At 40.2% G+C, this 22,700-nt stretch overlaps 2 protein-coding genes across 5 annotated transcripts in view; both read right to left on the minus strand.

The window, feature by feature from the left end:
• The window catches only part of LOC108746995 (protein groucho-1-like), a 30,016-nt gene extending 27,311 nt beyond the window's left edge, over positions 1-2,705 (minus strand). For 2 of the 3 annotated variants that reach the window (XM_018484190.1, XM_018484193.1), the window contains exon 1: positions 2,214-2,279. In XM_018484190.1, coding sequence (XP_018339692.1) covers positions 2,214-2,279 — 66 coding nt within the window. Of the gene's footprint in view, positions 1-2,213 lie in introns of all 3 variants that reach the window. The other variant, XM_018484192.1, reaches the window with a different exon arrangement.
• Positions 2,706-9,850: 7,145 nt separating this feature from the next.
• Positions 9,851-16,759, minus strand: LOC108746987 (large proline-rich protein BAG6). Of its 2 annotated transcripts, none has more exons than XM_018484168.1 (20): positions 16,697-16,759; positions 16,355-16,475; positions 16,033-16,242; positions 15,747-15,954; positions 15,416-15,507; positions 15,031-15,331; positions 14,826-14,949; positions 14,540-14,740; positions 14,212-14,419; positions 14,015-14,137; positions 13,721-13,934; positions 13,161-13,423; positions 12,935-13,087; positions 12,775-12,865; positions 12,567-12,690; positions 12,168-12,474; positions 11,962-12,095; positions 11,688-11,882; positions 11,473-11,604; positions 9,851-11,292 (listed from the first exon to the last, which is right to left on the minus strand). In XM_018484168.1, the coding sequence occupies exons 1-20, from the start codon at positions 16,757-16,759 to the stop codon at positions 10,864-10,866; spliced, it is 3,693 nt and encodes a 1,230-aa protein (XP_018339670.1). In that variant the 3' UTR covers positions 9,851-10,863. The 2 variants fall into 2 exon arrangements, with proteins under 2 accessions (XP_018339670.1, XP_018339669.1); XM_018484167.1 differs by having other exon boundaries at positions 15,416-15,525.
• Positions 16,760-22,700: the final 5,941 nt, after the last annotated feature.

Consider the following 22,700-nt stretch of genomic DNA (forward strand, 5'->3'; position numbering starts at 1 on the left):
ACGGGTGCGGCTAGATATTTAGCGCAGAAACCTGTGCGTGCGTGCGTGACGAGGGCGCGGGATTATCAAGCATTAGTCGAGAGGAAGAGGAGGGGGGGATCAAGAAAAATAAATAATTGCCGGAAAGAATTTATTGGTCTAAGCTCCGTCGGCTTGGAAAACATCGGCTACTTTTTAATTATCTCGTTAGCTCGCGAGAGTGACGTTGACAGCGGCGGAGAAATAATGCGATTCGTAGGTACGAGCGATGCGTATCTGGTAATAACTAATAACTGCGCGGCGGATAGATATCGATCGATTAACTCGAAATAACGCTAAGTTCATAGACACGTCAGAGGCAACGAGGAGAAGGAAAAAAAAAAGAGGACGTAATTTTCTTCGCGATTGATCACTGCAGATAGATACAAATAGATTAATCTGTCTCTATAATTGAACTCGCCAAGTCCAGGTGGATGGAGCAAAGTACGTAGGAATAACTATAATGAAAGCGTGAAAGAATGCGAGAGAGCGAGTATTAGAGAGGATATATAAAGTGAAAAGCAAAATGGTAAGAGCAATAATATAGTCAACGGCGATCTTTGTGTTACACAATAGTGTCTCCCTGGAAATAAGAGCCTGGTCAACGTTTCAGTTTAATAGAAAATGACGTGCGTGTTGTGCACTTACACAACTGTATGAACGCGCGGTATTCACATATTTGCTTTTCAATTTTTTCACACGTTCAGTCATCTTTTGATTGGTTCCGCCGTTTTTCATATCAAGACAATAAAACGTAGGACAATATAGGCCAGAGTTTTACCTCTGGGGACTCTATACAGTTTTACAATGTATGTGTCGTTGACGCTTGCAATTTTCAAAAATTTTCAATGGAATGCTACGGTACTTAGGATTAGGGACTTCCTGAACTGCTCGATTATTTACAGTGAAATGGGACAATAAATAAACACAGGAAGAAAGGTCATCTGTTCACCAAAATTGGAGAAAGTTAAATTTTCGGGAATTGACCATTCACGATACGCCGCATGATGAATCGATTCATCTCGCTCTTACCGTTTCTCTTGCCATATAATCTTTACATGGCGCTTGCAAATGGACTTTATTCCCCGTTCAGTTCGTACATAGATAACACAAATTACTCGAAATGTGGGACTTTATCTTATCGGCATAGAATGTCCTTCGATAATCGCGTTTCTTTCGAAGTGCACTTTACTTGGCATTTTCAAGTTTCTTTTGCTGGTCATCGTTTGTCGCCACTATCCAATTTTCAATATTATACCGAGAAAAATCTTTCGGTTGTTTCAACAAGTACAAACAAAACAAATTCTAATCATAGAAATGAGATTTATAATTATTGTAATTGAATTTCTGCAATTAACTGGAACGTTTAATAGATTTAACTATAAGTGTTTGTACCTTTCTGGTTGAATGATCATAATTTTTTTCCAGTGTATACTTTCACGTAACAATTGTGCAATTGTTATCAATTGTGAAATTACAATTTTTTAATTAATTAATTAAAATCCTCTGAAAGTAAAGGAGAAATTATAGCTATAGATATAAAGATATTCTTACTTGTTTCACAAAACTCTTTATTCTGATCTTCTAATTCTGAATTGTTTACAATTAAGTCACCACCATAAGATCAACTTTAATCCCGGTTCAATTTCTCTCTTTCTAATTAAACAAAAATTTCTTCAATCATTTCTCCCCTTTACTCCGAGAGAATTTCTATCGATTTATTTAAAAATGTTAGTTTAATGATTGATAACGATTGTACAATAATTACGAAACTGTACACCGGAAAGGTCTTATTGCATTAATTTAACCAGAAAGATTCTAAAAATTAGAAACAGATAAACAGTAAGTTGAACCAAGACTAAAATTGATAGAAATCAATGTAATTGAGCCTTGGAAAATTGCCTCGGCATTTCTGCGAAGAATTCAATTGGCTCGAAAACTCTTGAAAAATTCGCAATAAATTGCGAGGAGAAAATACCTTCCTGTATATTCAAATAAATAATCTTCCGTTCTCTCGAAAATGGCGGGAGAAAACATCGTACGAACAATTAGAAGCATTCACGGGGACATTCCGGGGGGGGGGGGGGGAAAAAAAAAAAAACGCGAGAATTTAGATTTTCCCGCATCCCGTCCGTCTTCACCTCTCTTCACTGGTAAAGAATATAAAAATCGAGGAGAGAGAGTGTCATACGCACCGGATGTCTAGCTGCGGCTGCCACGGCTGCCGCCGCCGCCGCGTTCATGCTGGCGCCGGGGTACATAGCCCAGGTGTGTATCCAAGTATTTTTTTTCCTTCTTTCCTTTTTTCCGTCACACACGTCACTACCGCGCCTCGTGAGGAGCGAGGAGACTCTCACCGTCGCACATCACAGCCGCGAAGCGCGTGTAAACAGAGAATCGAGGGGGGGGGCGGAGGGAGAGTTGATGAGGAGGAAGGGTCAATTCACTCTCTGGCACTCATAACCCGGCCTCGGCGTGGCGCCGGAATTCACAAGTCGCGCGGACGGTGGCTACACGTGGGGTATACGCGAGTCGCGCATCCAGCGAGTACGGCGTTCCAGCACGCGCACGCACGGAGGGGAATCCCACGCGAAGAGATTTCGAGAACTGTTTCGGAGAGCGATCAAGACGTGACGAACGTGTGTCTCCCCAATGACAATATACGCGGCACGATACGCACCCGACAACGCGCGTGTGTTAACTGAACTGAACCGGACCGCGGACCGTCGCGTCGAGGCCGTCACCGACGTCACTCGCCGCCAAGGAACGTTCGACCCGCCACCTTCCGGGCGCTAGGTGTCGCCCGGGTACGCCCTCCACGTGCTCCTCTCTCCTGCGAAGGGGAAATATTTTCGTTTTCGACAAATGTTCGGAGTTTGAAACCTGCGGGATGTCTACGAAGGCAAGAAGCACCCCGTGGTGAGGAAAGACGTTGGCAGAATCTTAACGGAAATCCTTTTCGTTGAGATTTCTACGTGAGAAATCTTCGGTCCGAACGTAGGAAAATATAGTATACCTGCGGATTCGATGAAGATGTAAGAATTCAAATGATAATTTATCGACGCGCTCGAACGAGACGCGCGAGAGGTTTATAATGGAGAACGGTTTGAGAATCTATAATTTTCTAAAAGAATGTAGAAAGATAATATAATAAAAAAAAAAAGAATCTAGAAGCAGGAGCAGATTCTTGCGCATAACGCATAAAGCAATCAACTAATTGGAGTCTTTTATTTCATAAAAAAAGGAGGAAATGAAGGACTCTGATTCGTTCATTTTCTTATGCATTATGCATTATGCATTATGTAAAACTCTTGTGCTTCCGCTTTAAGGTAAAAAACAAAAAAGAAAGTACATTGAGAAAAATGTTTGATACGTGTAACTATTTATTTTTATTTAAACAAAAATTGTTGTTTTAATCAAAATTTGATTATTCCAACAATTAGAACAACACTTTTTTTAAATGAAAAAGTAAGAAAGTTTTTGTTAGTCAAATATCAACAAAATAAATGGTTATACGTACCAAAACATTTCTCTCGGTATAACACGTGATGCCGTATTTCAAAAAGAGTTTTTTTTTTTCATCGAAAAAACGCAACAATTCCTATACTGAAAGAGAAAAAAAGGAGACCGTAAAGCATGTTTTGCACGCGTTTTAAACAAGTATAGTATACCTGCTGAGTCGATTTCTCAAAATATGATCCTAAAGACCAGTAAGAAGAATTTACATCCGGTGATAATTTCTGTAAGATGGTAACTTCTGTAGAAGTTTCACGAAGGACACTGCGGAAAAAGAAAGGTTAAACGTTTTAAGCATCCGCCAAAAGAAACGGATAGCTGATTGTGAGACAGATACATTGATCGACAAAAAAATTAAAGAGCCGTAAACATTTGCGTTGAAATAGTGTAATAGATGTAACTTAAAATTGAAAAGAATAAAGAGTATTCATACGTAAATAGGCAGTATTATCTTTTGCAATTAGAAGAATAGGCGTAACGGAAGAGACTAAAGGACAATACTGTGTCCACAATGGCTTGGTTACCGTACGTTTAGACCGCTACCTACACGCATTGCAATCTATAGATTAAACAAGGACACTTGATGTCCCAACATACAGTATAAACTGAATCACTGAGACAAAAAAACATAGATAAGAAAAAGAAGAATAACTTCGTTCCTTGTCTGACTGAACTGTATCGAAATCTCGAAACTAATCACTATGTAATGCCTTTCTAAAGAAGTATATCGATAATTTCTTTCTTCTTTACATTCCTTTTTCACTTCTGTAAACGCGTTCGTGGCTCTTTACTCTCGTTATCATTATACATATTTATATATTTCGGGATATCATTATCGCGCTCAAAATAGCTGCATGTTATATGGGATACACTATTATCGGGTCGCGCTGTCAAAATGGTGCGCTCGGCAGAAAACGCCGCTGTCTCATTATCTCGCGCCTTATCGACATTCCGTTCGGACGGACGGACTCAGAGTAAAGAATGTTACGACTTAAAAAGATAACCGCGTATAAGTGATGCAAAACTGAGTGGCGCGATAATGACCCGCGTCTCGTTTACTCCCGGGAATGCATCCGGATCTCGCTCGAAGAGAAAAATTCCGTTGGGCTTTATCGTTAGCGTTATCGCCCCTGCTGTACAAAACATAATATTTTCTATAACCGAGCTCTCGATCGATCCGGCGTCATTCTGGATATACACGCGCGAAACAAGTTCTTCTCTTTTCCTTAACGGGATTAGTTTTGTAAGTATAAGAGAACGTCGTTTATCGAGCTTATCGATCTTTTCTTTTTTTATCAGTCACTCGTCACTTTCGAGCTTTTGTACACTAATTATCGGTATTGAGAGCACAATACTTTTTCATCGCGCGAGTAGTTATCAGTATCGATTCCCAACATTTTCGTAAAAATCATCGCTATCATAGATATCGTGATAATAGATAAAAAGAAAAAATTCTGTAAACCTTCTTTCAATTTGCCCGATGGTGAATCTAGACAAAGTCAAACATGTTTTACAATGTGATTATAAACAATATATTATCATAGAATTATCGATGATAGAACTGCCGAAGTTGCTAATTTGATAATTTTCTATTTTTGTTTTCGGTGAATGAAAAATTATTTCGATATTATTTGTATTATATTTACATATTTTCAATATTCTGTACCAATCTTTCCGGTGAGTAGTCTGCGTTTTGAAAACCATCGAAAAAAAAGTGTTGCACCCTTTCTGTGAAACCAACTGTATATCTAGCAAAAAAGAAAAAAAACTGAAATAATTAGCGGAACCAAAAATGGCATTTTGGTATTATTTGTGTCATTAGAATTATTTATATTATATTCACACATATTTTCAATATTCTGTAGTTTATCTAATGTAAAAAAAAAAAGAAAAAAAAAATTGAAATAATTTGCGAGGCTAAAATGGTATCGTCATTTCTAGTATTAAAACCGCATGTTTTCAATTCTAACGACGATACGCTTGTGTGTACTCGCTCTTTTTTTCTGGACGCACGATTTGTTCTGGAAAATATTTCGAGCCAAAGAACCTTCGGCGTTCGTCGCGCCCCTCATCGGCGAACCGGATACGCGCCACCATCCATTCGCTTTCGAGCGCGCATTCGAGCGATTGACTCGTCGAAAAATGTGTTAATTGGCATTATTCCGAGCGGTTGCAACGACTGCCAATTGGCTCGGTCGTAAATCGGCGCGGGATAGAGAACGCCGCTCGACATGCGCGCGTGCGTGCAAACGCGAAGCGACGACCTGACGACGCTGAATTCCGATTTGGTCGCTTCCCGCGTTCCCGGAATCATTCTTTCCTTTGGGACCGCACGAACGAAACTGTCGATGATCGATCGAGCCTTTTCCTTTCGTCGCGCTCGAAATCCCTGCCTCGAATCTGTCATTTCTAAATGCACGGCGCGAAAATCTTTCTCAAGCTCACGTTCCACGAACCGCGAATATTTCAGGCAATTTCCAAGTCGATCTTTCCTCGGCACAAGTAGTCGATTCGAATCGAATACGTTCGCAGTTTGACAGAGAAAATGACAAGAGTCGCGATCCGGATAGGATGTTACGAAAATGAGGAAAACTTTCTGCGTGCGTGTACCAAAAACGGAAGAATGGCAGAAATAAAAAGGCAGAGAAAAAGCGTAATTTATATAATGTACTGGGATAAATCCCCTCAAGCGCTAGAATCACCATAATCCAAAGTAAAGCCAGAAGGACAAAAAAATATAGTAAGACGTAAGTAGTAAGCAAATTGGTCAACCACAATAGAGAGGACCTTGCGTTTTCAACTATGACGAGCTTACTGTTTACGTCTTGGTTCTTTACGTTTTTCTATGTTTCTGGCTTAAAATTCAGATGTATTAATATATATTTTTAAAAGAAAGCAAATAAATTGCAGATAATAATTAGTACACTGTAAATTTCTTGCAGTGAACTCTCACTCTAAGAGAGTGAAAATACAACCATCTTTGAAAACAATTGAAAATATTTCACTTCTTGAAAAAAAAAGACAATTTTCACCCTTTTTGGAATGAATTTTCACAAGGAAATGAACTTTTTTTTGGAGTAAGATTTCACTCCTTTGAACAGAAAATTCACTCTAAAAAGAGTGAAAATTGTCATTGTTTTCAAGAAGGGTGGTTGTATTTTTTTGGAGTGAGATTTCACTGCAAGAAATTTAGAATGTGTAGTATATAGTGTGTGTGTGTGTGTGTGTGTGTGTGTGTGTGTGTGTGTTATGTATATGTATATATGTGTATATATATATATATATATTATATAAAGCGATTTTTTTCTCGCCCTCTTCTTCCCCCCCTCTCACTATATGTGCATATGCATGTGTGTGCGTACATATAGAAAGAGAGAAGAAATCGCGGAGAAGAAATCACGTTACATACCGTGTAGGTGAGACGCGGAAAAAGCTCTCGAGCTTTCTCCCCATCTCTCTCGTGCTTCGTCGACTCGACAACAAACAGCTCCGCAACTGCAAAAAAGCCCTCGGAAAACTCCGGCCACGGAGCCGTCTATCCGCACGTGATTACGCGCGCAGTAGGTACACACCATCGACATTCGCGCGTGTGTACATATATAGATATGTGCAAAAAAAAAAAGATTCCGCAAGCATTTTCTCGCGTTTCGCGCGAAGGAAAGAAGAAAGAGAGATCGAAAGAATGAGGGGTAGGTAGATAAAGAGAAAGACGATCGTTATTAGCGCCAGGACGCCATTACACGCAAAAAAGAAAGGTACGTGACTTATTTCACGCCTCCCTTCTCTACCTTTTCTCCCACTTTCCGTTAATATATATTCGCCTCGGTGGAGAAGTATCCGCGGTACGCGCGCGCGCGCGCGCGAGAAAGAGAGAGAGAGAGAGAGACACGGCTTGCTACTTTTCATCTGTCAAATCCATTGGAACGACGCGGGCTGCGGAAAGAGTCCCCGGTGTAGAAGATCGAACCAGAGTCGGAAGGGTACGAGAGCGAAACGATAAGGTGGTCGTCGTCGTAGTTGTGGAATGGAGGGTCACAGAGAGAAGAGGAGAGGAGAGTTAGCTCCGATGGTACGCGGCGCGAAATGCTCTTCGCTGATTTCCTTTTCTAAATATGGCCGCATTCGTGTACCACGTTTTCTCTCGCTCTTCCTCTCCCTCTCTTTCTTTACTCGTGTATATACCGACGCGACGCCGCGCGCTGTAACCGGCCCTGCTTGCCCGAGGTTCTACTTGATTGCCAAGGCGTCTTAACCTCGGCCTCGTAGCAGCGGCGACGACGACGGCGGCGGCGGCGGCAGCACTAGCAACAGCAGCTAAGCACCAGCGGCAACGAACGGCGGAATCCGCGCGGACCGGCTCGACTTGAAGACTTTGGGAGACGCGCCAAGTGCGCCTATAAGAATCGCGTTCGACGCGACGTGGCCAACCTGCGTGCATAAAAATACACGGCGACGCCCCGTAGTGAATAAAGAGGCGTCGTCGAGCGGCGAAAAAGACCAATCCGATCGAAAGAACGACGGCCCGGCGACCAATCGCGCACGTTGTCGCAAGCCGCAGCCGACAGCTAGTCGTCGACTCCGCGCGGATATCGTATACTCTCTACCTGCCTTTATTATGCCTTTCTACGCGCTCTTCCCCCGCGAGCCTTTCGACCGACGACCGCGCGGTGTGTACGCCCGTGTACGTACGTGTGGACGTGGTATACGCGCGGTACGTGGTGTAAGCGCGGTATACGCGGTCGAGGATATACCCCGGCGGCGAATGACGAGGGGGATAGGAGAGAAAGAGAGGCGGAAGGGAAGCTGTATTCCCGTTGGTCTCTTCTGCTCCAAGCGCGACAAGGGAGAGTCGCCGAGTCGCGATGCGGGAACATCACCGTCGTCATCGTCTTCGGTCGTCTTTCCGTCGCCTCGCAGCGGAAAAAGAAAAAAAAAAAAAACGAATCCTCGAAGAAACCGAGGAACGTCGGCCGTGTTCCTCGTCCGCGACCAATTAATACCGACGCCTCTCCTTTCCGGATCGTTTCTCGAAATTGTGATTCGACGACTGTCGGCCGGGAGAGTTGGAGGGAACATTTGGTCGAGCGTGTATAACGATCGTCTCCCCCCCCTCCTCTCTCTCTCTCCCTTCGCGGAAGAAGATATTACACGGCGTTACGTTGTAATTCGTAATTCGCGGCAAGATCGAGCTTACGCTCGACGGCCGAGGGAATGGCCTCTGTTGTCGCCGCGAATAAAGTCTCGCTTCGTATCGCGCGCGTATCGCTCGATCGCGATGTAATGCCGCTGATGATTAAAGAATCGCTTTACCTTAACACACACGTGCACGGTTGATGGAATCGCTGCGGAATCTGATCTCGTCGATCTATATAAGAGTTCTCAAGAGTGACCGCGATAATAAACGCGCAGTACGTTTCTTGCGGAAATTAAATTACATTTGTTTTCATTGGCGTTCTGCAAACACTACGATTATCGATCGGGAATTTTCGTAATCTCGATTTTTCCAGATTGCGCGCGCGCAAATAGGATTACCGCGGAATCGAGTGAAATTTGTCCTCGTTAGTCAGAGATACTCGAAATCGGATTTATGAACAGCCCCGCACTCGAACGGAATTCGAATAATAATGTCGCCCTGAAGTGACGACGACAATGGAGCCACGGGTTAAAAATTGCTAGCTATCCCTTTTCTAATTCGATACGATTACCATCTCGATAAATGACCTCCCTCTCTCCCTCGGTTCGTGCGATTATGAAAATTTAATCGACAGTATCGGGTTCGCGGAGGTGAACCGAACGTAAAACGATCCGATTCCTCGGCGGGCGTGATGGTCAGTCATGCGTGTAATAACCGGCGCTCTTATGTATTACAGATGTTACGTGCCACGATGGTATCTAGCGGTAGACGGCGATACCATCTATTTCTTTGTACTTTCTGTAATCGACTTCGATTATTCGATAAATGAACGAGAAATTAGAGAAAAAGATGAGAAATAAATAAAATTGGCGATTAATGTAATGATGTGGCTCGTTAATCTCTAATTTACTTTAGTTTCCATAAATATTCTAATATCGTCGTCGTCTAATTATCGTGGACAATTATTTGCCACTTCAAAAGCTGTTTACCTATCAAAAAAGGGTGTTCTGCGTTAATCTCTGATATTAAGCCGCACTCACCTTTGTCTTGATATTACCACGAGAATTCTATCCCCAGTGGTGATGTTGTGAATTACTTATCCAAGCGACATTACCCATTGGTCATGATCTTATCACTAAAAAGGAGGTACAAATCGATGCGGAAAGACAAAGGAAAAGGGATACACAACTTTATTGGTTTTTTTTTTTCATTTCTCCATACAACTGGTTATTAGAACGATTAAACATACTTCACGTATAGTACGCTATCATACCACGCATCGTACGTGTCAATTTGCCTGTTATTCTCATGATGCGATACGCGCGTAGAGAACATACGTCGTAAAAAGACATCGCTCCGAAAACGTCGAATCTCGCAAGAATTAATTATCTGCACGAAACACACGCGCGCGCGATAAAATTTTTCCCGAAACTTACAACGCCACCATTTACAAAATGTAACACTGTCGAACGTGTGTTGAGCCAAGAAAAAAAAAGAGATATAAAATTCGATCTATTTCTTGGTCTACGATTGTTTCAAAGTCACGGCAATGCGGGAATTTGAATTAATTAACTTAATAGGGACAGAGCTATAAAAAAAAATCTTTTTACGCAAGCGAAGAAGACAATTCAGACCAATTAGCAGGTGCACGGGTGCAAAAATCATAACTAGATGAGTGCGCAGTTAACAGTTTTTACATGTATACGCAGGATATATATATTGTATTTCTTTAGCGGAAATTAATTACAATTTCCTATAAAATTAATATTAATTTTTTATAAAATTGACATCAATTGATTTATTAATTTCCCTTGAAACTGATACTTGATGGAAAATTTGATTTCAGGAAGATTCTAAATATTATTTCATTATGAACTTAATCCAAAGAATTCTGTCAAAATGTGAATCTATTAATAAAGCGAATATTGATATGAGCATATAGATAACATGTAGATACATCTGCACCGTGTCGATCAGCCAGTTAAAAATACATTTGTTCTCTCTCTCCCTCTTTCCATCAATAGAGGGGAAAAAGAAACAGATTTTTTTTTCTTTCTACATAATTGCCCGTGAGACCTCCTTCCTTGCGCGTCGATTCTCTCAGGACATCAGCCGACTTTCATTCATCGATACCTAACGTATCAGCTTTAAGTTAATAACACAAGTCAGAGTACGATATTACATCTTGCCGCTGATTATTTCGGTGGACGTTCCTGATCCGCGAAATATTTGGTCGCATTTGGGAAGCGCAATGGATCCGGAAAATCTGGCGTGCCATATCGGCACGGATTTAAGCAGTCCCTGATTGCCTGACCAAACGCGCGACGCACAGCGAGATCTGCTGCGACAGCCACAGCGGCGCCTTCGACCTCCTCGACACCGGCACGACCGACTCCCTCTCTGACCAACCGTTCCATGGATGCTGCTATAGTCGAATGATGATTTGGCGTAGGGCTAACTAATAATCGCGGTTTCTGTTGTTCGATCAACTTGCGACGTTTACTTGGTAGACCGCCTAGATACGCGTCACTAAACGTCGTCACGCCGCTGTTCGGTGTTACACCCTGCATTTGCAACTGTCTACGTTGTCTCACACCATCACGACCGATAATTGGGACCCAATCCTAGAAAAATATATATATCCAACTTATTAAATAAATATATGTTGCCAAACAAATATTATATTGGAATGTTAAGACTTTTAAACGTGTGTTAACAAATTTTTAACGGAAAATTTTTGTTATTAAAAATTTTGGTTGAGAATTAAATTCAATAAATTCTTTTTTATATTCGTGTTGACTTACCGAAGGTAAAGCTTCGTGGCCAGGGAATGTTTCCGGAATTTCTTCTCGGTCCTCGGGTAGTGAGCTTTCGCGTGGTGACTGTTGCTGTTGCTGCTGCTGTTGTTGCTGTTCTAAAGTCTCGGTTTCCATCGGCTATACATTTATAAAGAATTTTATTATATTACCATATTTTTATACCATAACGGTAAAAAAAATGATAAGATAAAGTTGATTACCTCATCTTCTGGTTGCGCTTGTGTGGATTGGCGGGTCGACGACGATTGGGATGATGCATCCCTGTACACCAAAAGCGGTATGATCTCCGAATCCGGGGGCTGTGGTACGCATAAAAAGTAAGTACGAAGATGGGTGATAAACCCATTCAGCACCCATTGAAGAAGAGCAGGATTGCCACCATCCATCAAGTCACGCTACCAAAACAATCAAATTGCGTTAATAGAAAATATAAATTTCTTCCCCAGTTTCACATTTAAAAGAATCAAAACTCACCATAAAACGTGTCGCAATCGCCTCCAATCCAGCTTGGCCACCGCGTAGCGAGTATCGAAGTACTGTACAGATTTGATTGCACATGTTCATCAGGATACTCAATATATCTTGTCCAAACCTAGTATCATCGATTCCTGCAAATCCAATATGTGTATTTGGTTTATTGATTTTAAAATATACGCAACACGTAATATTAAAATACCAACCGGTGTCGAATAAGATTCTAAGTATATCTCTTGCGTGGCGAGCAATCAACGATTCGACGGTCGCGCAAAGATCAACGCGGGATCCAATTCTGCCGCTGGTGTCTTCCTCGGACGCCAGAAGATTCTGAATATGAGGCCGTAGTTGAGAAAGTAAACGCTCAGTTGCTTGTTCTTGAAGGGCGTCTGATGATGAGGCGCTCGAGAATGTATACTGTAGGAACTCTTGCAGTGGTCTTCGAAGACGAGCGATAGGCCCCCACTGACCGAGACGTATTCTGATCAATCCGTCCAGAGACGTATTTTGTGCCTATATGAGATAAATTTCTCTTTAGTATTATGAACAATAAAAACTTCATATCGTATAATAAACAACGCTAAAGTTGCAAGTAATGAAATTACCAGAACTACGAAGAGATCGACGAGGAAATTCTCCTCTCTGCCGGATTCATGTGACGTGAAAAGATCCATAGATAGACCACCACCCTCGAACAAACTGGCCAATGATGGAGGATTTCCGATTAAGCTGATCGTCAAGAGAAAAAAATTGCGCGATTAATGTTATGTATTCATAATAAACGATTCTTTGATCTTTAATTATTTAACGCACCTATCACTTAAGAATCCTACGTGTATGTTATTATGTACGTTACCATGTACCATTTGCATTATATTTCCAAGATTTTCCATCAAATTTGGAACTGTAACATGATCAACGTCAATATCAAAGTAAATATTTAAGTTCGCTGTTACTATAATATTTAAATTACCGTTATTGTGTAAAGGTTGCGATTGACCGCTTGCCGATTGACTTAATATCTGTTGCAATAAAGTCACAAAAGGATTATTAGTAGTCGTTTCTGCATTCGTCGTTGATGTTACGTTTGCAGAAGTAGAACTGGTGGTCGTAGTCGAAGTTGTTGCTAGAAAAATATTTTTCTAATTACAGAAACACGTATTTACAAAAAAAAAATTTTTAATCCTCGTATTATCTACCAGTTTGATTAGTTTGATTCTGAGCGTCTGCTGTAGTTGTCGACGTCGTGCGCGTTGTTTGCGAAGAAGTTGCCTCGGTAGTTACAGTAGTACTCGGAGAACGGTATACATGGTGCGAGTTGCATGGAAGATAGGGATCGAAATCGAGGCCTAATCCGATACTCATGCCAAGACCCATTGGATGAGCATGATGATGGAACACGTGCGGTCGCGATGTACTTCGAGTTTGCGTGGCGGTGGTAGGGTGAGTACCCGAATTGCTCCTGTTTCACAAATATTTAATATTAGATATCAGTATTTCAGAGAGTAACGCGTTAGTACAGACTTTTGCATAACGCGTAACGCATAGTGTATAAGCGAATCAATCAATTAGAAACCTTCCTTTCCTCCAATTTTATAGAAAAGAAAAATTTTGATTGGTTAATTCTCTTATATACTGTGCATTATGCGTTATGGAAAACTCTATGCTGCGGCCATAACTCAAAAACAAGGAAAATGTTATATAAATTATAAGATGATTTCATGTTACAAAAATATTGTCAATATCACCAATATTATACCGTGCTTGAGTGCTTTGACCAGCGTTGGTGCTTCCACTGTCCATTGACGAAGAGATACCTTGTTGCGTTCCTGTAGTAGTAACGGGCTGATTTCTCGTGCTTATAGTTGTGGTAGTAATACCGCCGTGCACCATGTGTCCAGCAACAGCTTGCATAAAGTTTCGCATGAAATACGGCGGTGGTGGCGTGCCAAACGGAAACACATTTGTTCTACCTGTAAAATGGAAAATGTCGAATAAGTAAGCGTTATTTCTTTAATAGTAAGCCAAACATGTCACGTAATGCACGATTTACGGGCGTTGTTGTTGTTTTCATTGCCTGACGCGTTCTGTTCATTGCTTGATCCAGCATCTATATTGCTCTCGGAACTAACTTCCATCAGCACCTCAACATTATTCGGTAAATTGAATACTGTATCTAGAAAGGTAATATACATTTTGATATACCGTCTAGCATTTTGTAGAATCGCATCGTAATATAACGAAACGTACCAAAAGGCGATTGGCCCTGATCTTGTGATCGTTCTGCATGCGACTGCGTCGCATTGTCGGATTCTCGCTCCTGATTACCCTCCTCGGTATTAACGCGCGACGAAGTTGTCGATCCAACGTTATCCGATTGCGCCTGATTACCAGATTCTGTTGTCTCATCGTTACTGTTATTATTATTAGCACTGCGACCATTCAAACTAATATGTGCCTGTGTAAAATAAAAAAAAGGAATGTTGAAACAATATCAATTATATGGATAAATAGGAGCGGAATCAGTTATTTATTATTTTATTTCTTGTGTATTTTTTTTATTAATCGATATGCTCACCTCCACCTGAATCGGAATACCAGGCTGTAAAATAGCCGAGTGCTGTACTATTATTGGTCGGCATCGCAAGTTTCTAGGTGGTGGTTGACTCATATCAATGATAATGTCACTTAGCGCGTGACAGCAATGCGACATAAAATGCAGAATTTCACTGACTCCATCCACTATTCTCTGATTCTCCTCTACGTTTTGCGATCCGGGCTAAACACAATGATTAGTCAGTTTTCAGTAAAGTAAAATTTGGTCTTAACGTGTTTAATGATCAATACCGAGATCACTGACTTACCCCCGGTGGTAACGAAGGATCGAGAAGTGTAAGCATGCAATAACGTTCCAAGTATGGTCTCAGTCGTTCTTGAGTGTTGCACAGTCTTTGCAATAATATTGCCATTTGTGGAGGTCGTGGGAGACTAAAAGATAAATAATTAACACAATCATATGTATATCTACGTCTGCTAATTAACTCGACAAATATCTAAATTGGTACATACTCTTGCTGAGTACGTCTATTTTGGTTAGGAATGCTTGATGTAGCCTCCGCGTATGTAGTCGTGTGTGCTTGTTGCGGTTGTGATTGAGATTGCGACTGCGATTGAGAGTGCGACTGCGATTGAGAGTGCGACTGCGATTGCGACTGCGACTGCGACTGCGACTGCGACTGCGACTGAGAATGTGACTGCGATTGAGATTGTGACTGTGATGATTGTGCATCATTTTGCTCATTTGCATCGCTTGAAGCTCTCGTATTTTCACCGTTAAAATTGTTGTCTACAAATCGTCGAGTAGTCACATCTTAAAAAAAGAGACACCACAATATGTAAAATTATGCTAAAGTATTTGAAAAGTAATCAGAATCAGATCCGCAAATATACAAACCTCTGGCCAATGCAACTGCGCGTGCCCCGGCAGCTGACAACGCGGCTGTGATGACGACAGCGGCTGCCTCAGCAAGTCTAGCACCGTCATCTCTAGAAACGTCGTTGTTCCTGAAGAATTACATAAGCATTGGCTGCGTTCAGCAGACAAAACTGATAAGTGAGCACTTAAGATTTTTTAATATGATTGGATTTTGCCTTTAATTCTTTGCAAATCTACATAAGAACCAATCCTATTAAAGAATCACTGAGCGTTCAATGATCAGTTTTCTTTGCTGAACACAGTCATTGTTGTGCAAGAAAACTTACGATCTAAATATCATTCAACTCACTCGTTTTGTTCGAGCTCTGAATCTTGCGGTTGCTGCTGTTGCTGTTGCTGCTGCTGCTGCGTCGTTGACTGATTAAGCTCCGGGGGCGGATGCAGAGGTGGGGCACTAGGATCGTCCAGCCGGTCGATCAGTTCATTCACACGATCGAGCATTCGACCAGCATGATTCAGTCTACTACCGGACAAACTGTTGCTCAATTGTGGTATACCTAAGGGAGCCATCAAAACGTCACGTGTTAAGCAAAAGAGAACACATGTAGGAAAGAATAAAAAAAAATCAGCATTACCGTGGCCTTCAACAATTTCGGCCGGCACAGACATAGCTCCCAGATACATCGCATTGCCATGCATCTGAGTGCGTGTAACTCGATAGTGTGGCCTCTGCGAACTCTGCCAGCCCTGTCTGCCCTGCCCTTGTGTCTGCCCACCATCGTTCCCGTGTTGACCAGGCTGGGGCGGCGCACGTTGCACCAGATGTATGACTTTTCCATTGACATCTAAAGATCACATTGTGTCAATGCATGTCTGTCGTACTCCATACAACTTGCAGCAAGTTATTTATATAAGTAGGTGTGTGCAATATATACATATATATATATATATATATACCATAATCATTTAATTTCTTTTCATCTTGAAGCACTCGTCCGCAATAAATCAACCTCTGGGAATCAGCTGGTACCGCGACGGACTCTGCTATGAACTCTTTAAAGCCACGTACCGTGATTTGCTTTAAAGGAGAGAAAACATGCAGAAATATATTATATAAATAAGCAAATAAGAAACTACTACTTGGATGGTGGAGCACTCAAGTGTACGGAACAAGCCATGTACATTTCTTTCAGTTATCTCCAAATGTTTCCAAGACACATCTATAGACGCGTGTCGATCGCAGCGAACCACGGCGATCGACACGTAATCACGGAATCAGGAAAAGAAGGGGCGACTTACGTCGTCCTCCAGGGAGAAGACGTGATTCTGCGAGTCCAAGGTCTTGACTGTTAGGTCGATCATCCTCGTAGGGCGCGTAGCACGCGGATTCAGCACCGATGAAAAGCTTGGAGGTGTCGTCGGATGGATAGCGACGACAAACGTACAAAGGCACCAGGATATCCGGGATACTCACAGATTCGGGCTACGACGCCTTGGCACGATGTCTCCTCGGGTCGCGATTTTTCTCGTACGTTCGGCACGTTCGGCCCAACGAGGCGAGGAAAGAAGTGGAATCAGAAGTGAATACGAATGATCGTAAGATAACGTTTGTTGATCCTTGACTCCGCTCACTGCGCGTTCGCTCGTTTCGCTCGTTCGCCCGTCACCACGTTCTCGCGCTCGGCCCTTGTCGCGAGTTTCATTACGTCGCACAATGTCGCGGGTCGAACGAAGGTGGCGCAAAGGGGGACGCGATGTTACCCAGAATGCCATTTACGACAATTTCAACAGTGGCGACGCGGTCAACGCTGGCAACACGTGGTGGCGATAGTCCCTAAAAATTTACCGCGCGAAACGGAAGTTACAGAGGTCGAATGAAGGTTTACCATATGCTGTGCATGACATGGTTATGTCGAAGATTGTCGAATGTATCAATGGGTGGCACGACGATGCGCATTGTAGAGTTGGTTGAAGTTGGTTTGTTTTCTTTTGTGTATTTGCTGTTTCTACTAATTTGAAACGTAGAAATTCTTAACTTTAAATCAAATGATCGAAAGATTGCCATTTATGGATTTTCGAGAAATTATTGAAAGGGACAAGTAAACTACTCTAAATTTGACTATTTCTTTTAATTATTATTTCGTATTATTGTTGGAGGAAATAGATACATATAGGATATGCATGCATCAGACGTCCAAAGTCTAATTGGCTCTCGATATTTTAAGTTATTAAACGATAAGAATATGGCTACGGCTTTTGGACGCTTTCAGTGCTTTTCAATATTTCTATTCTCATTTTCATCACGTCTAATGAAAGATAAAAACAGAATGATGATTACAATTATCATTTTCGTGCTGGTTATAGAAAAAGAACATAAAGAAAAAAGGTACAATATATTTTTATTTCTCTAAAGTCAATTAATATTTCAAAGTTATATTTTAAAATTAACGTTATAAAATTTTAATGATTCAACACATTCAGATTTATTTTTTGTTTTTTTTTTTTTACTTATATGCAAATAACTCTTCCAAATGTCGAGTGAGTCCATTTCTATTAATATCAATTACTTTAACATCGATTTAACTTATTTTTATCTTTCTCTAGAGAAAAATTCTGATAATTAAAAAAAGATTAAGTATAAACTGAGACTTTATAAAGTTAATCTGCATTGATAGAAATGGTCATATAATATTAATTTCTCCCAATATAGATTAATTTGAATTTCGATTTAATTTACTGATCGTTATTTTTTTTCTAATTCTTATGTTTTACCAATTGATTAATTTAATTTAATTTTGGTTAGTCCCAAGTTTTTAACTTTCTCTAGTTCTAAAAATTAGAAAAAGAATAAGTTGAATTAAAGTGAGATTAAAGTTAATCTATAATTTTAAAAATAGGTATTATTAAAAAAAAGATAAAAAATAAGTTAAACCGAGATTAAAGTTAATCTACATTGGTAGAAACGGGCATAAGAATGATAAAAAAACAATATTCATTTTTCAAAAAAATTCAACTTTATTTTTTTTAGAACAAAGAACCATTTTAAATACAATAGGTTGCTCTACGAACGCAGTAATTTAATTATTGCATCTCACAGTTGATGTATGAATAGTATAATACGTTTTAGTGAGGGAGACGGTCTCGATAAGAATATGATATAATAATATAATAATTAATATATAGTGATGTAATATGTAATTTTATAGTCATTGGACATCTCAGCTACCAAATCTTATTAGCAAAAATATAGCAGACAAATCTTATCAGCACGAATATACTAAAATTTATTAACTGATCAAATATAATATTAAATTTAATACAGAAACTGATCAAAATCATTTTGTTTATTTATTTAAATATGAGATATTTCATTCAAGTGTTTATAGAATGACTTTTGTCCGACTTCTGCTGTAATTGCTGTTAGATTATAGTATATAGTATAAATTTTATACTGATGAAACCAGGCTATAATCTATTATTACAGCAGAAGTCGGACAAAAGTATGATGTAAGTACCGGCTTTGATCTTTTTCTAATTCTTAGAAAAAGATAAAAGCCGGTATTTGTAGTCTGTCTTCTTATTTAATTTACAAGCATCTTAAGTAATTAGCATCTTAAGTTTCAAAAATTGTTTTCAAGTATCTTAAGTAGTGTTTCAGATGCTAATACAGCTCCGTAATTGGTTTACATCTTAAAAATGATTTTATATATATATATATAAAAGAACCAACTATGAATACTGGTCAAACGCAGTAAGTATTAAACCCGAGATTAAAGTTAATCTTATATTGGTGGAACAGGGCTTATGTCGGCGGACTCCGCTAACAGAATCCGAGATTAATGCGGATGTAGTCTGTCAATCTACAGTAATATCTCTGCTTGGATTCTGCCGATCGACGAACTGCTAGCGTTTTACTCACTGGGATATTCATCGGAAAAATGTTAATGACGTTTTGGTATCACGAGCAGGAAGTGACGGGTCCCGCGATATGGAGGTCTTCCTGGACTGTCAGACGCGACAACGAGTGCCCTGATGCCCATCTTCCTCCGGTCTCTCTCCGCTACGCTGCGACCCCGAAGGGTCCCGTATCCGTACAGAAAACAAGAACCAGCAAGAGCGATGGAAGTGAAAAGTTCGGCCGGAATTATTCGACCGTGACCGCGGCGGAATGGCACCGGTTTTAAATCCCCGTAAACACACGCGTCAGAGGCTCTCAATGTCGCCTGGAATATCACGACAAGGAATACGGGGGATGTATGACATTTCTAGGTGATAATTATGTTTACGATCGGCACGAGATTAAACTTCAATTAAGATTATTAAATCAAAACAAATTTGATCTGTTTATTATACATATAGTTGCTTCTTCAATTAATTTGATAACAATATATTTCAAAAGAAAAAAATAAGTTGTTATCATAAGTATACTAATGAGGTTTTTTTAATTTGTAATAAGTAAGATTATTATCAAGAAAATCAATTTTAAGATTATTATGAAGAAAATATTTTCGTTAAAGATATTATTTTTACTTAAAAGAAAGAAAGTAAATTGAGTATTATCTTACTTATAAGATATAATGTTTACTTAAAAGAAAGAAAATAAATTTAGTATAATCTCTTTTCTTAGCAATAGAATAATATTTTTCTATGTATACTCACATCCCAAGTAAAACACAGAAGTTAATTAAAATAAAAATCAAAATAAAAATTAAGCTCAAAATTGCAATGCAACAGTAATAGAAAGGTCAGTTTATTAGCAAAAGATTAGGTCAAAAATGTAAAATGGTTTATTAGAGAATGTCACTCAATTAGTTAAAATCTAATATATAGGAACCGTTTCGACTTTACTTATTGTTGTCTTAAAACAGAAGTCATAATAACATCATAAGGACATTATCATGTTTGACATTATCTTATATCACTTATAAGTTTATTTTTAAGTGACAAATGATATTATGACATCCTATGACATCATTATAACTTAATTGTGATTCTACCTGAAATACAGAAAATAATGCAAATCAGCGAAAAACCAAAAAGTTTAAGCGAAGCGCTTCTCTATCATTTTTCTCGTTTATCGTTTTTACGATTGATATTTGTCAAGTGGAACTGCAATTGTTACGAGGGTAACGAATGTCAATATAAACCTCTAGAGAATGAGAGTTTGAATAAAACAAATGTTTGCATTGTGATCCAATTTAGAAGCGAAGAAAAGCCAAACTCGCGGCTTTACGACGTCTAGATTTAGATCGTCAGTACGTGTTTAACTTAATCTTCTCTCGTACAGCTTCTCTTTTACCCCTTTCGCGGTCAACCGCGCGGCGCGGCGCCGCGTAAACTGAACAAGTGAGAAAGAGAGAACAAAAAAAAGAGAGAAAAAAAGACCAGATGCCAGAAGCGTGAAAAAGCAAAGACAAACATTTCTTTTATGGGATATAATTCGGACTTGACCGCAACTTCCAAGAAATTTATAATACAACTCTCTCTTTGGTAAAAGAAAAGCAAAATTGGTATAATACTTTGCAATCATACTTTGCAATTTTTCTGTCAAAAGTCTGCATTTATTTATTGCACAATACAAGATAAAAAAAAAGTCTTGCGAGAACGTGTGTGAGGATTGCGCAAGAATATGATAGAGAAAAGAAAGTACAAGTATGTGAAGGATTACGTTTGCATGTAAAATTAAATAGACACTGCACTTTTTTTTTCAGAAAAAAAAAAGAAAGAAGATTTGAAAAAAGTATGGAAAGAGAATGCAGCCAAAAAGGACGAATCGATTTATCGTCATGCAGAGAACAATAATCTACTGATCTCGCGATGCACCATTAGAAATAAGAAGATCCAGCAGCCCCCAAACCGCGGACAGGCTGATCGTCCTCGTCGCCTACGTCAAGCGATTATTTCCCAATATCTCAATGCAACATGTAGTAAAACGCCTATCGTGTATACTCTCGATGTCCGCACCGCTACCTTCCTCGTTCTGCTTCCACTCTCGGCTCTCCTCCAGCTTCTTTCCTCCACCGTTTCTTTTTCTCGATAAGAAAAGGAGGAGTTTGCCTGCATACCTCGAAGCTATGCAGTACACAGATGCAGGCAGAGCGTCAGAGAGAAACGATGTACTTATACGGACGTCGAGAGAAAAAGGAGAGAGGGTAATGTATATTAAGATTTATTCTATTTTGCGGTGTAATAACTCTTTAAGTAACTCTACCGTGTGAGAGATCGCTTACAAGCCATTTAAAAACACGTACCATTAAAATTGAGTAGTCTAATTAAACCGAGTAAACAGCTTACAACAAGAGCTTTGCACGCGTTTATATTACGTTACATATCATCAAGCTTTTTGTTGTAGCACCGGGACACATAGAATACTCCAGAGAATAATATCGAAATATGTTCTACGGGACACCACAGAAAACAAATCTAATAAAAATCATCGCAAGATACGGAACGAGTTAACTCCTATTTATTTGGAAGTAATCCTGATATATATTTTATATATGTTCATCATTTCAAACATGAGGCGGACACGTGAATTGAAAGATCGGTTACAATTTAGTATTTTGAACTCCGGTAAGGTCATTACACACACACACACACACACACACACACACACACACACACACACACACACGTACATAGAGAGAGTGGGGGGGGGGAGAAAAAGAGAGCTGGCGAAAGAGGCGAGAGTGCGTGACGCGGCGGCTATGGCCGAGGGCGGCTGGCACGGCGGTGGCAGCGGCGGCGGCGGCGGCGGTCGTGTGTGCGTTGGCGCCAGGCCGCATTCTCGCATTCGTTAAACCGAGGCACGGAGTTAGGTCCCTCCTCATACCTCGTACCTTATGCCTCGTGCCCTGTCTTGTCTTGCCTTGCCTCGCAATGCTTTGTTTTTTTTTTTTGCCTGCTGGCATCTCCCGTATGTTGTGACTTCCTTCCTCGCTCCTGTATTACTCCCTGCAGCGAATAATAGTGACAGCAACGGAATAAAAAAAAGAATTTCTCTCTCTCTCTCTTTTTCTCACTTCCTCGCACTTCTGTCTATCTTGACGGGGAAATAAATAAAATCGCATTTCTTGGGATGGAAATTGTTGGAATTTGTCTTCCCTCGACCCTCGAAGAATGTACATGAAAAATTAAAGCTATATGTTTTTCGTCGCATTGTTTTGTTCACAGTTTGATGACCTTTATGCGCCGGGAGAGATTAGGTGAATTGTAGGCGCCAGTACAGATAGATACCATGGGGGATCAGCCAATGTGGAATAGCTTAAAGAGGATATAAGGCGAGTCGCGGTGGCGCCGTGCT

This window comes from Trachymyrmex septentrionalis, unplaced genomic scaffold, assembly GCF_001594115.1.
Source record: "Trachymyrmex septentrionalis isolate Tsep2-gDNA-1 unplaced genomic scaffold, Tsep1.0 scaffold19, whole genome shotgun sequence".
NCBI lineage: Eukaryota > Metazoa > Arthropoda > Insecta > Hymenoptera > Formicidae > Trachymyrmex > Trachymyrmex septentrionalis.

Excerpts from the sequence above, each read along its gene's own strand:
- LOC108746987 (XM_018484167.1), bottom strand. The coding sequence starts at position 16,759 with ATGATCGACCTAACAGTCAAGACCTTGGACTCGCAGAATCACGTCTTC. Across the intron at positions 14,138-14,211 it reads TCAGGGCCAATCGCCTTTTG|ATACAGTATTCAATTTACCG; the intron begins GTACGTTTCGTT and ends TTACCTTTCTAG. Across the intron at positions 12,866-12,934 it reads GCAACCTTTACACAATAACG|TTCCAAATTTGATGGAAAAT; the intron begins GTAATTTAAATA and ends ATCATGTTACAG.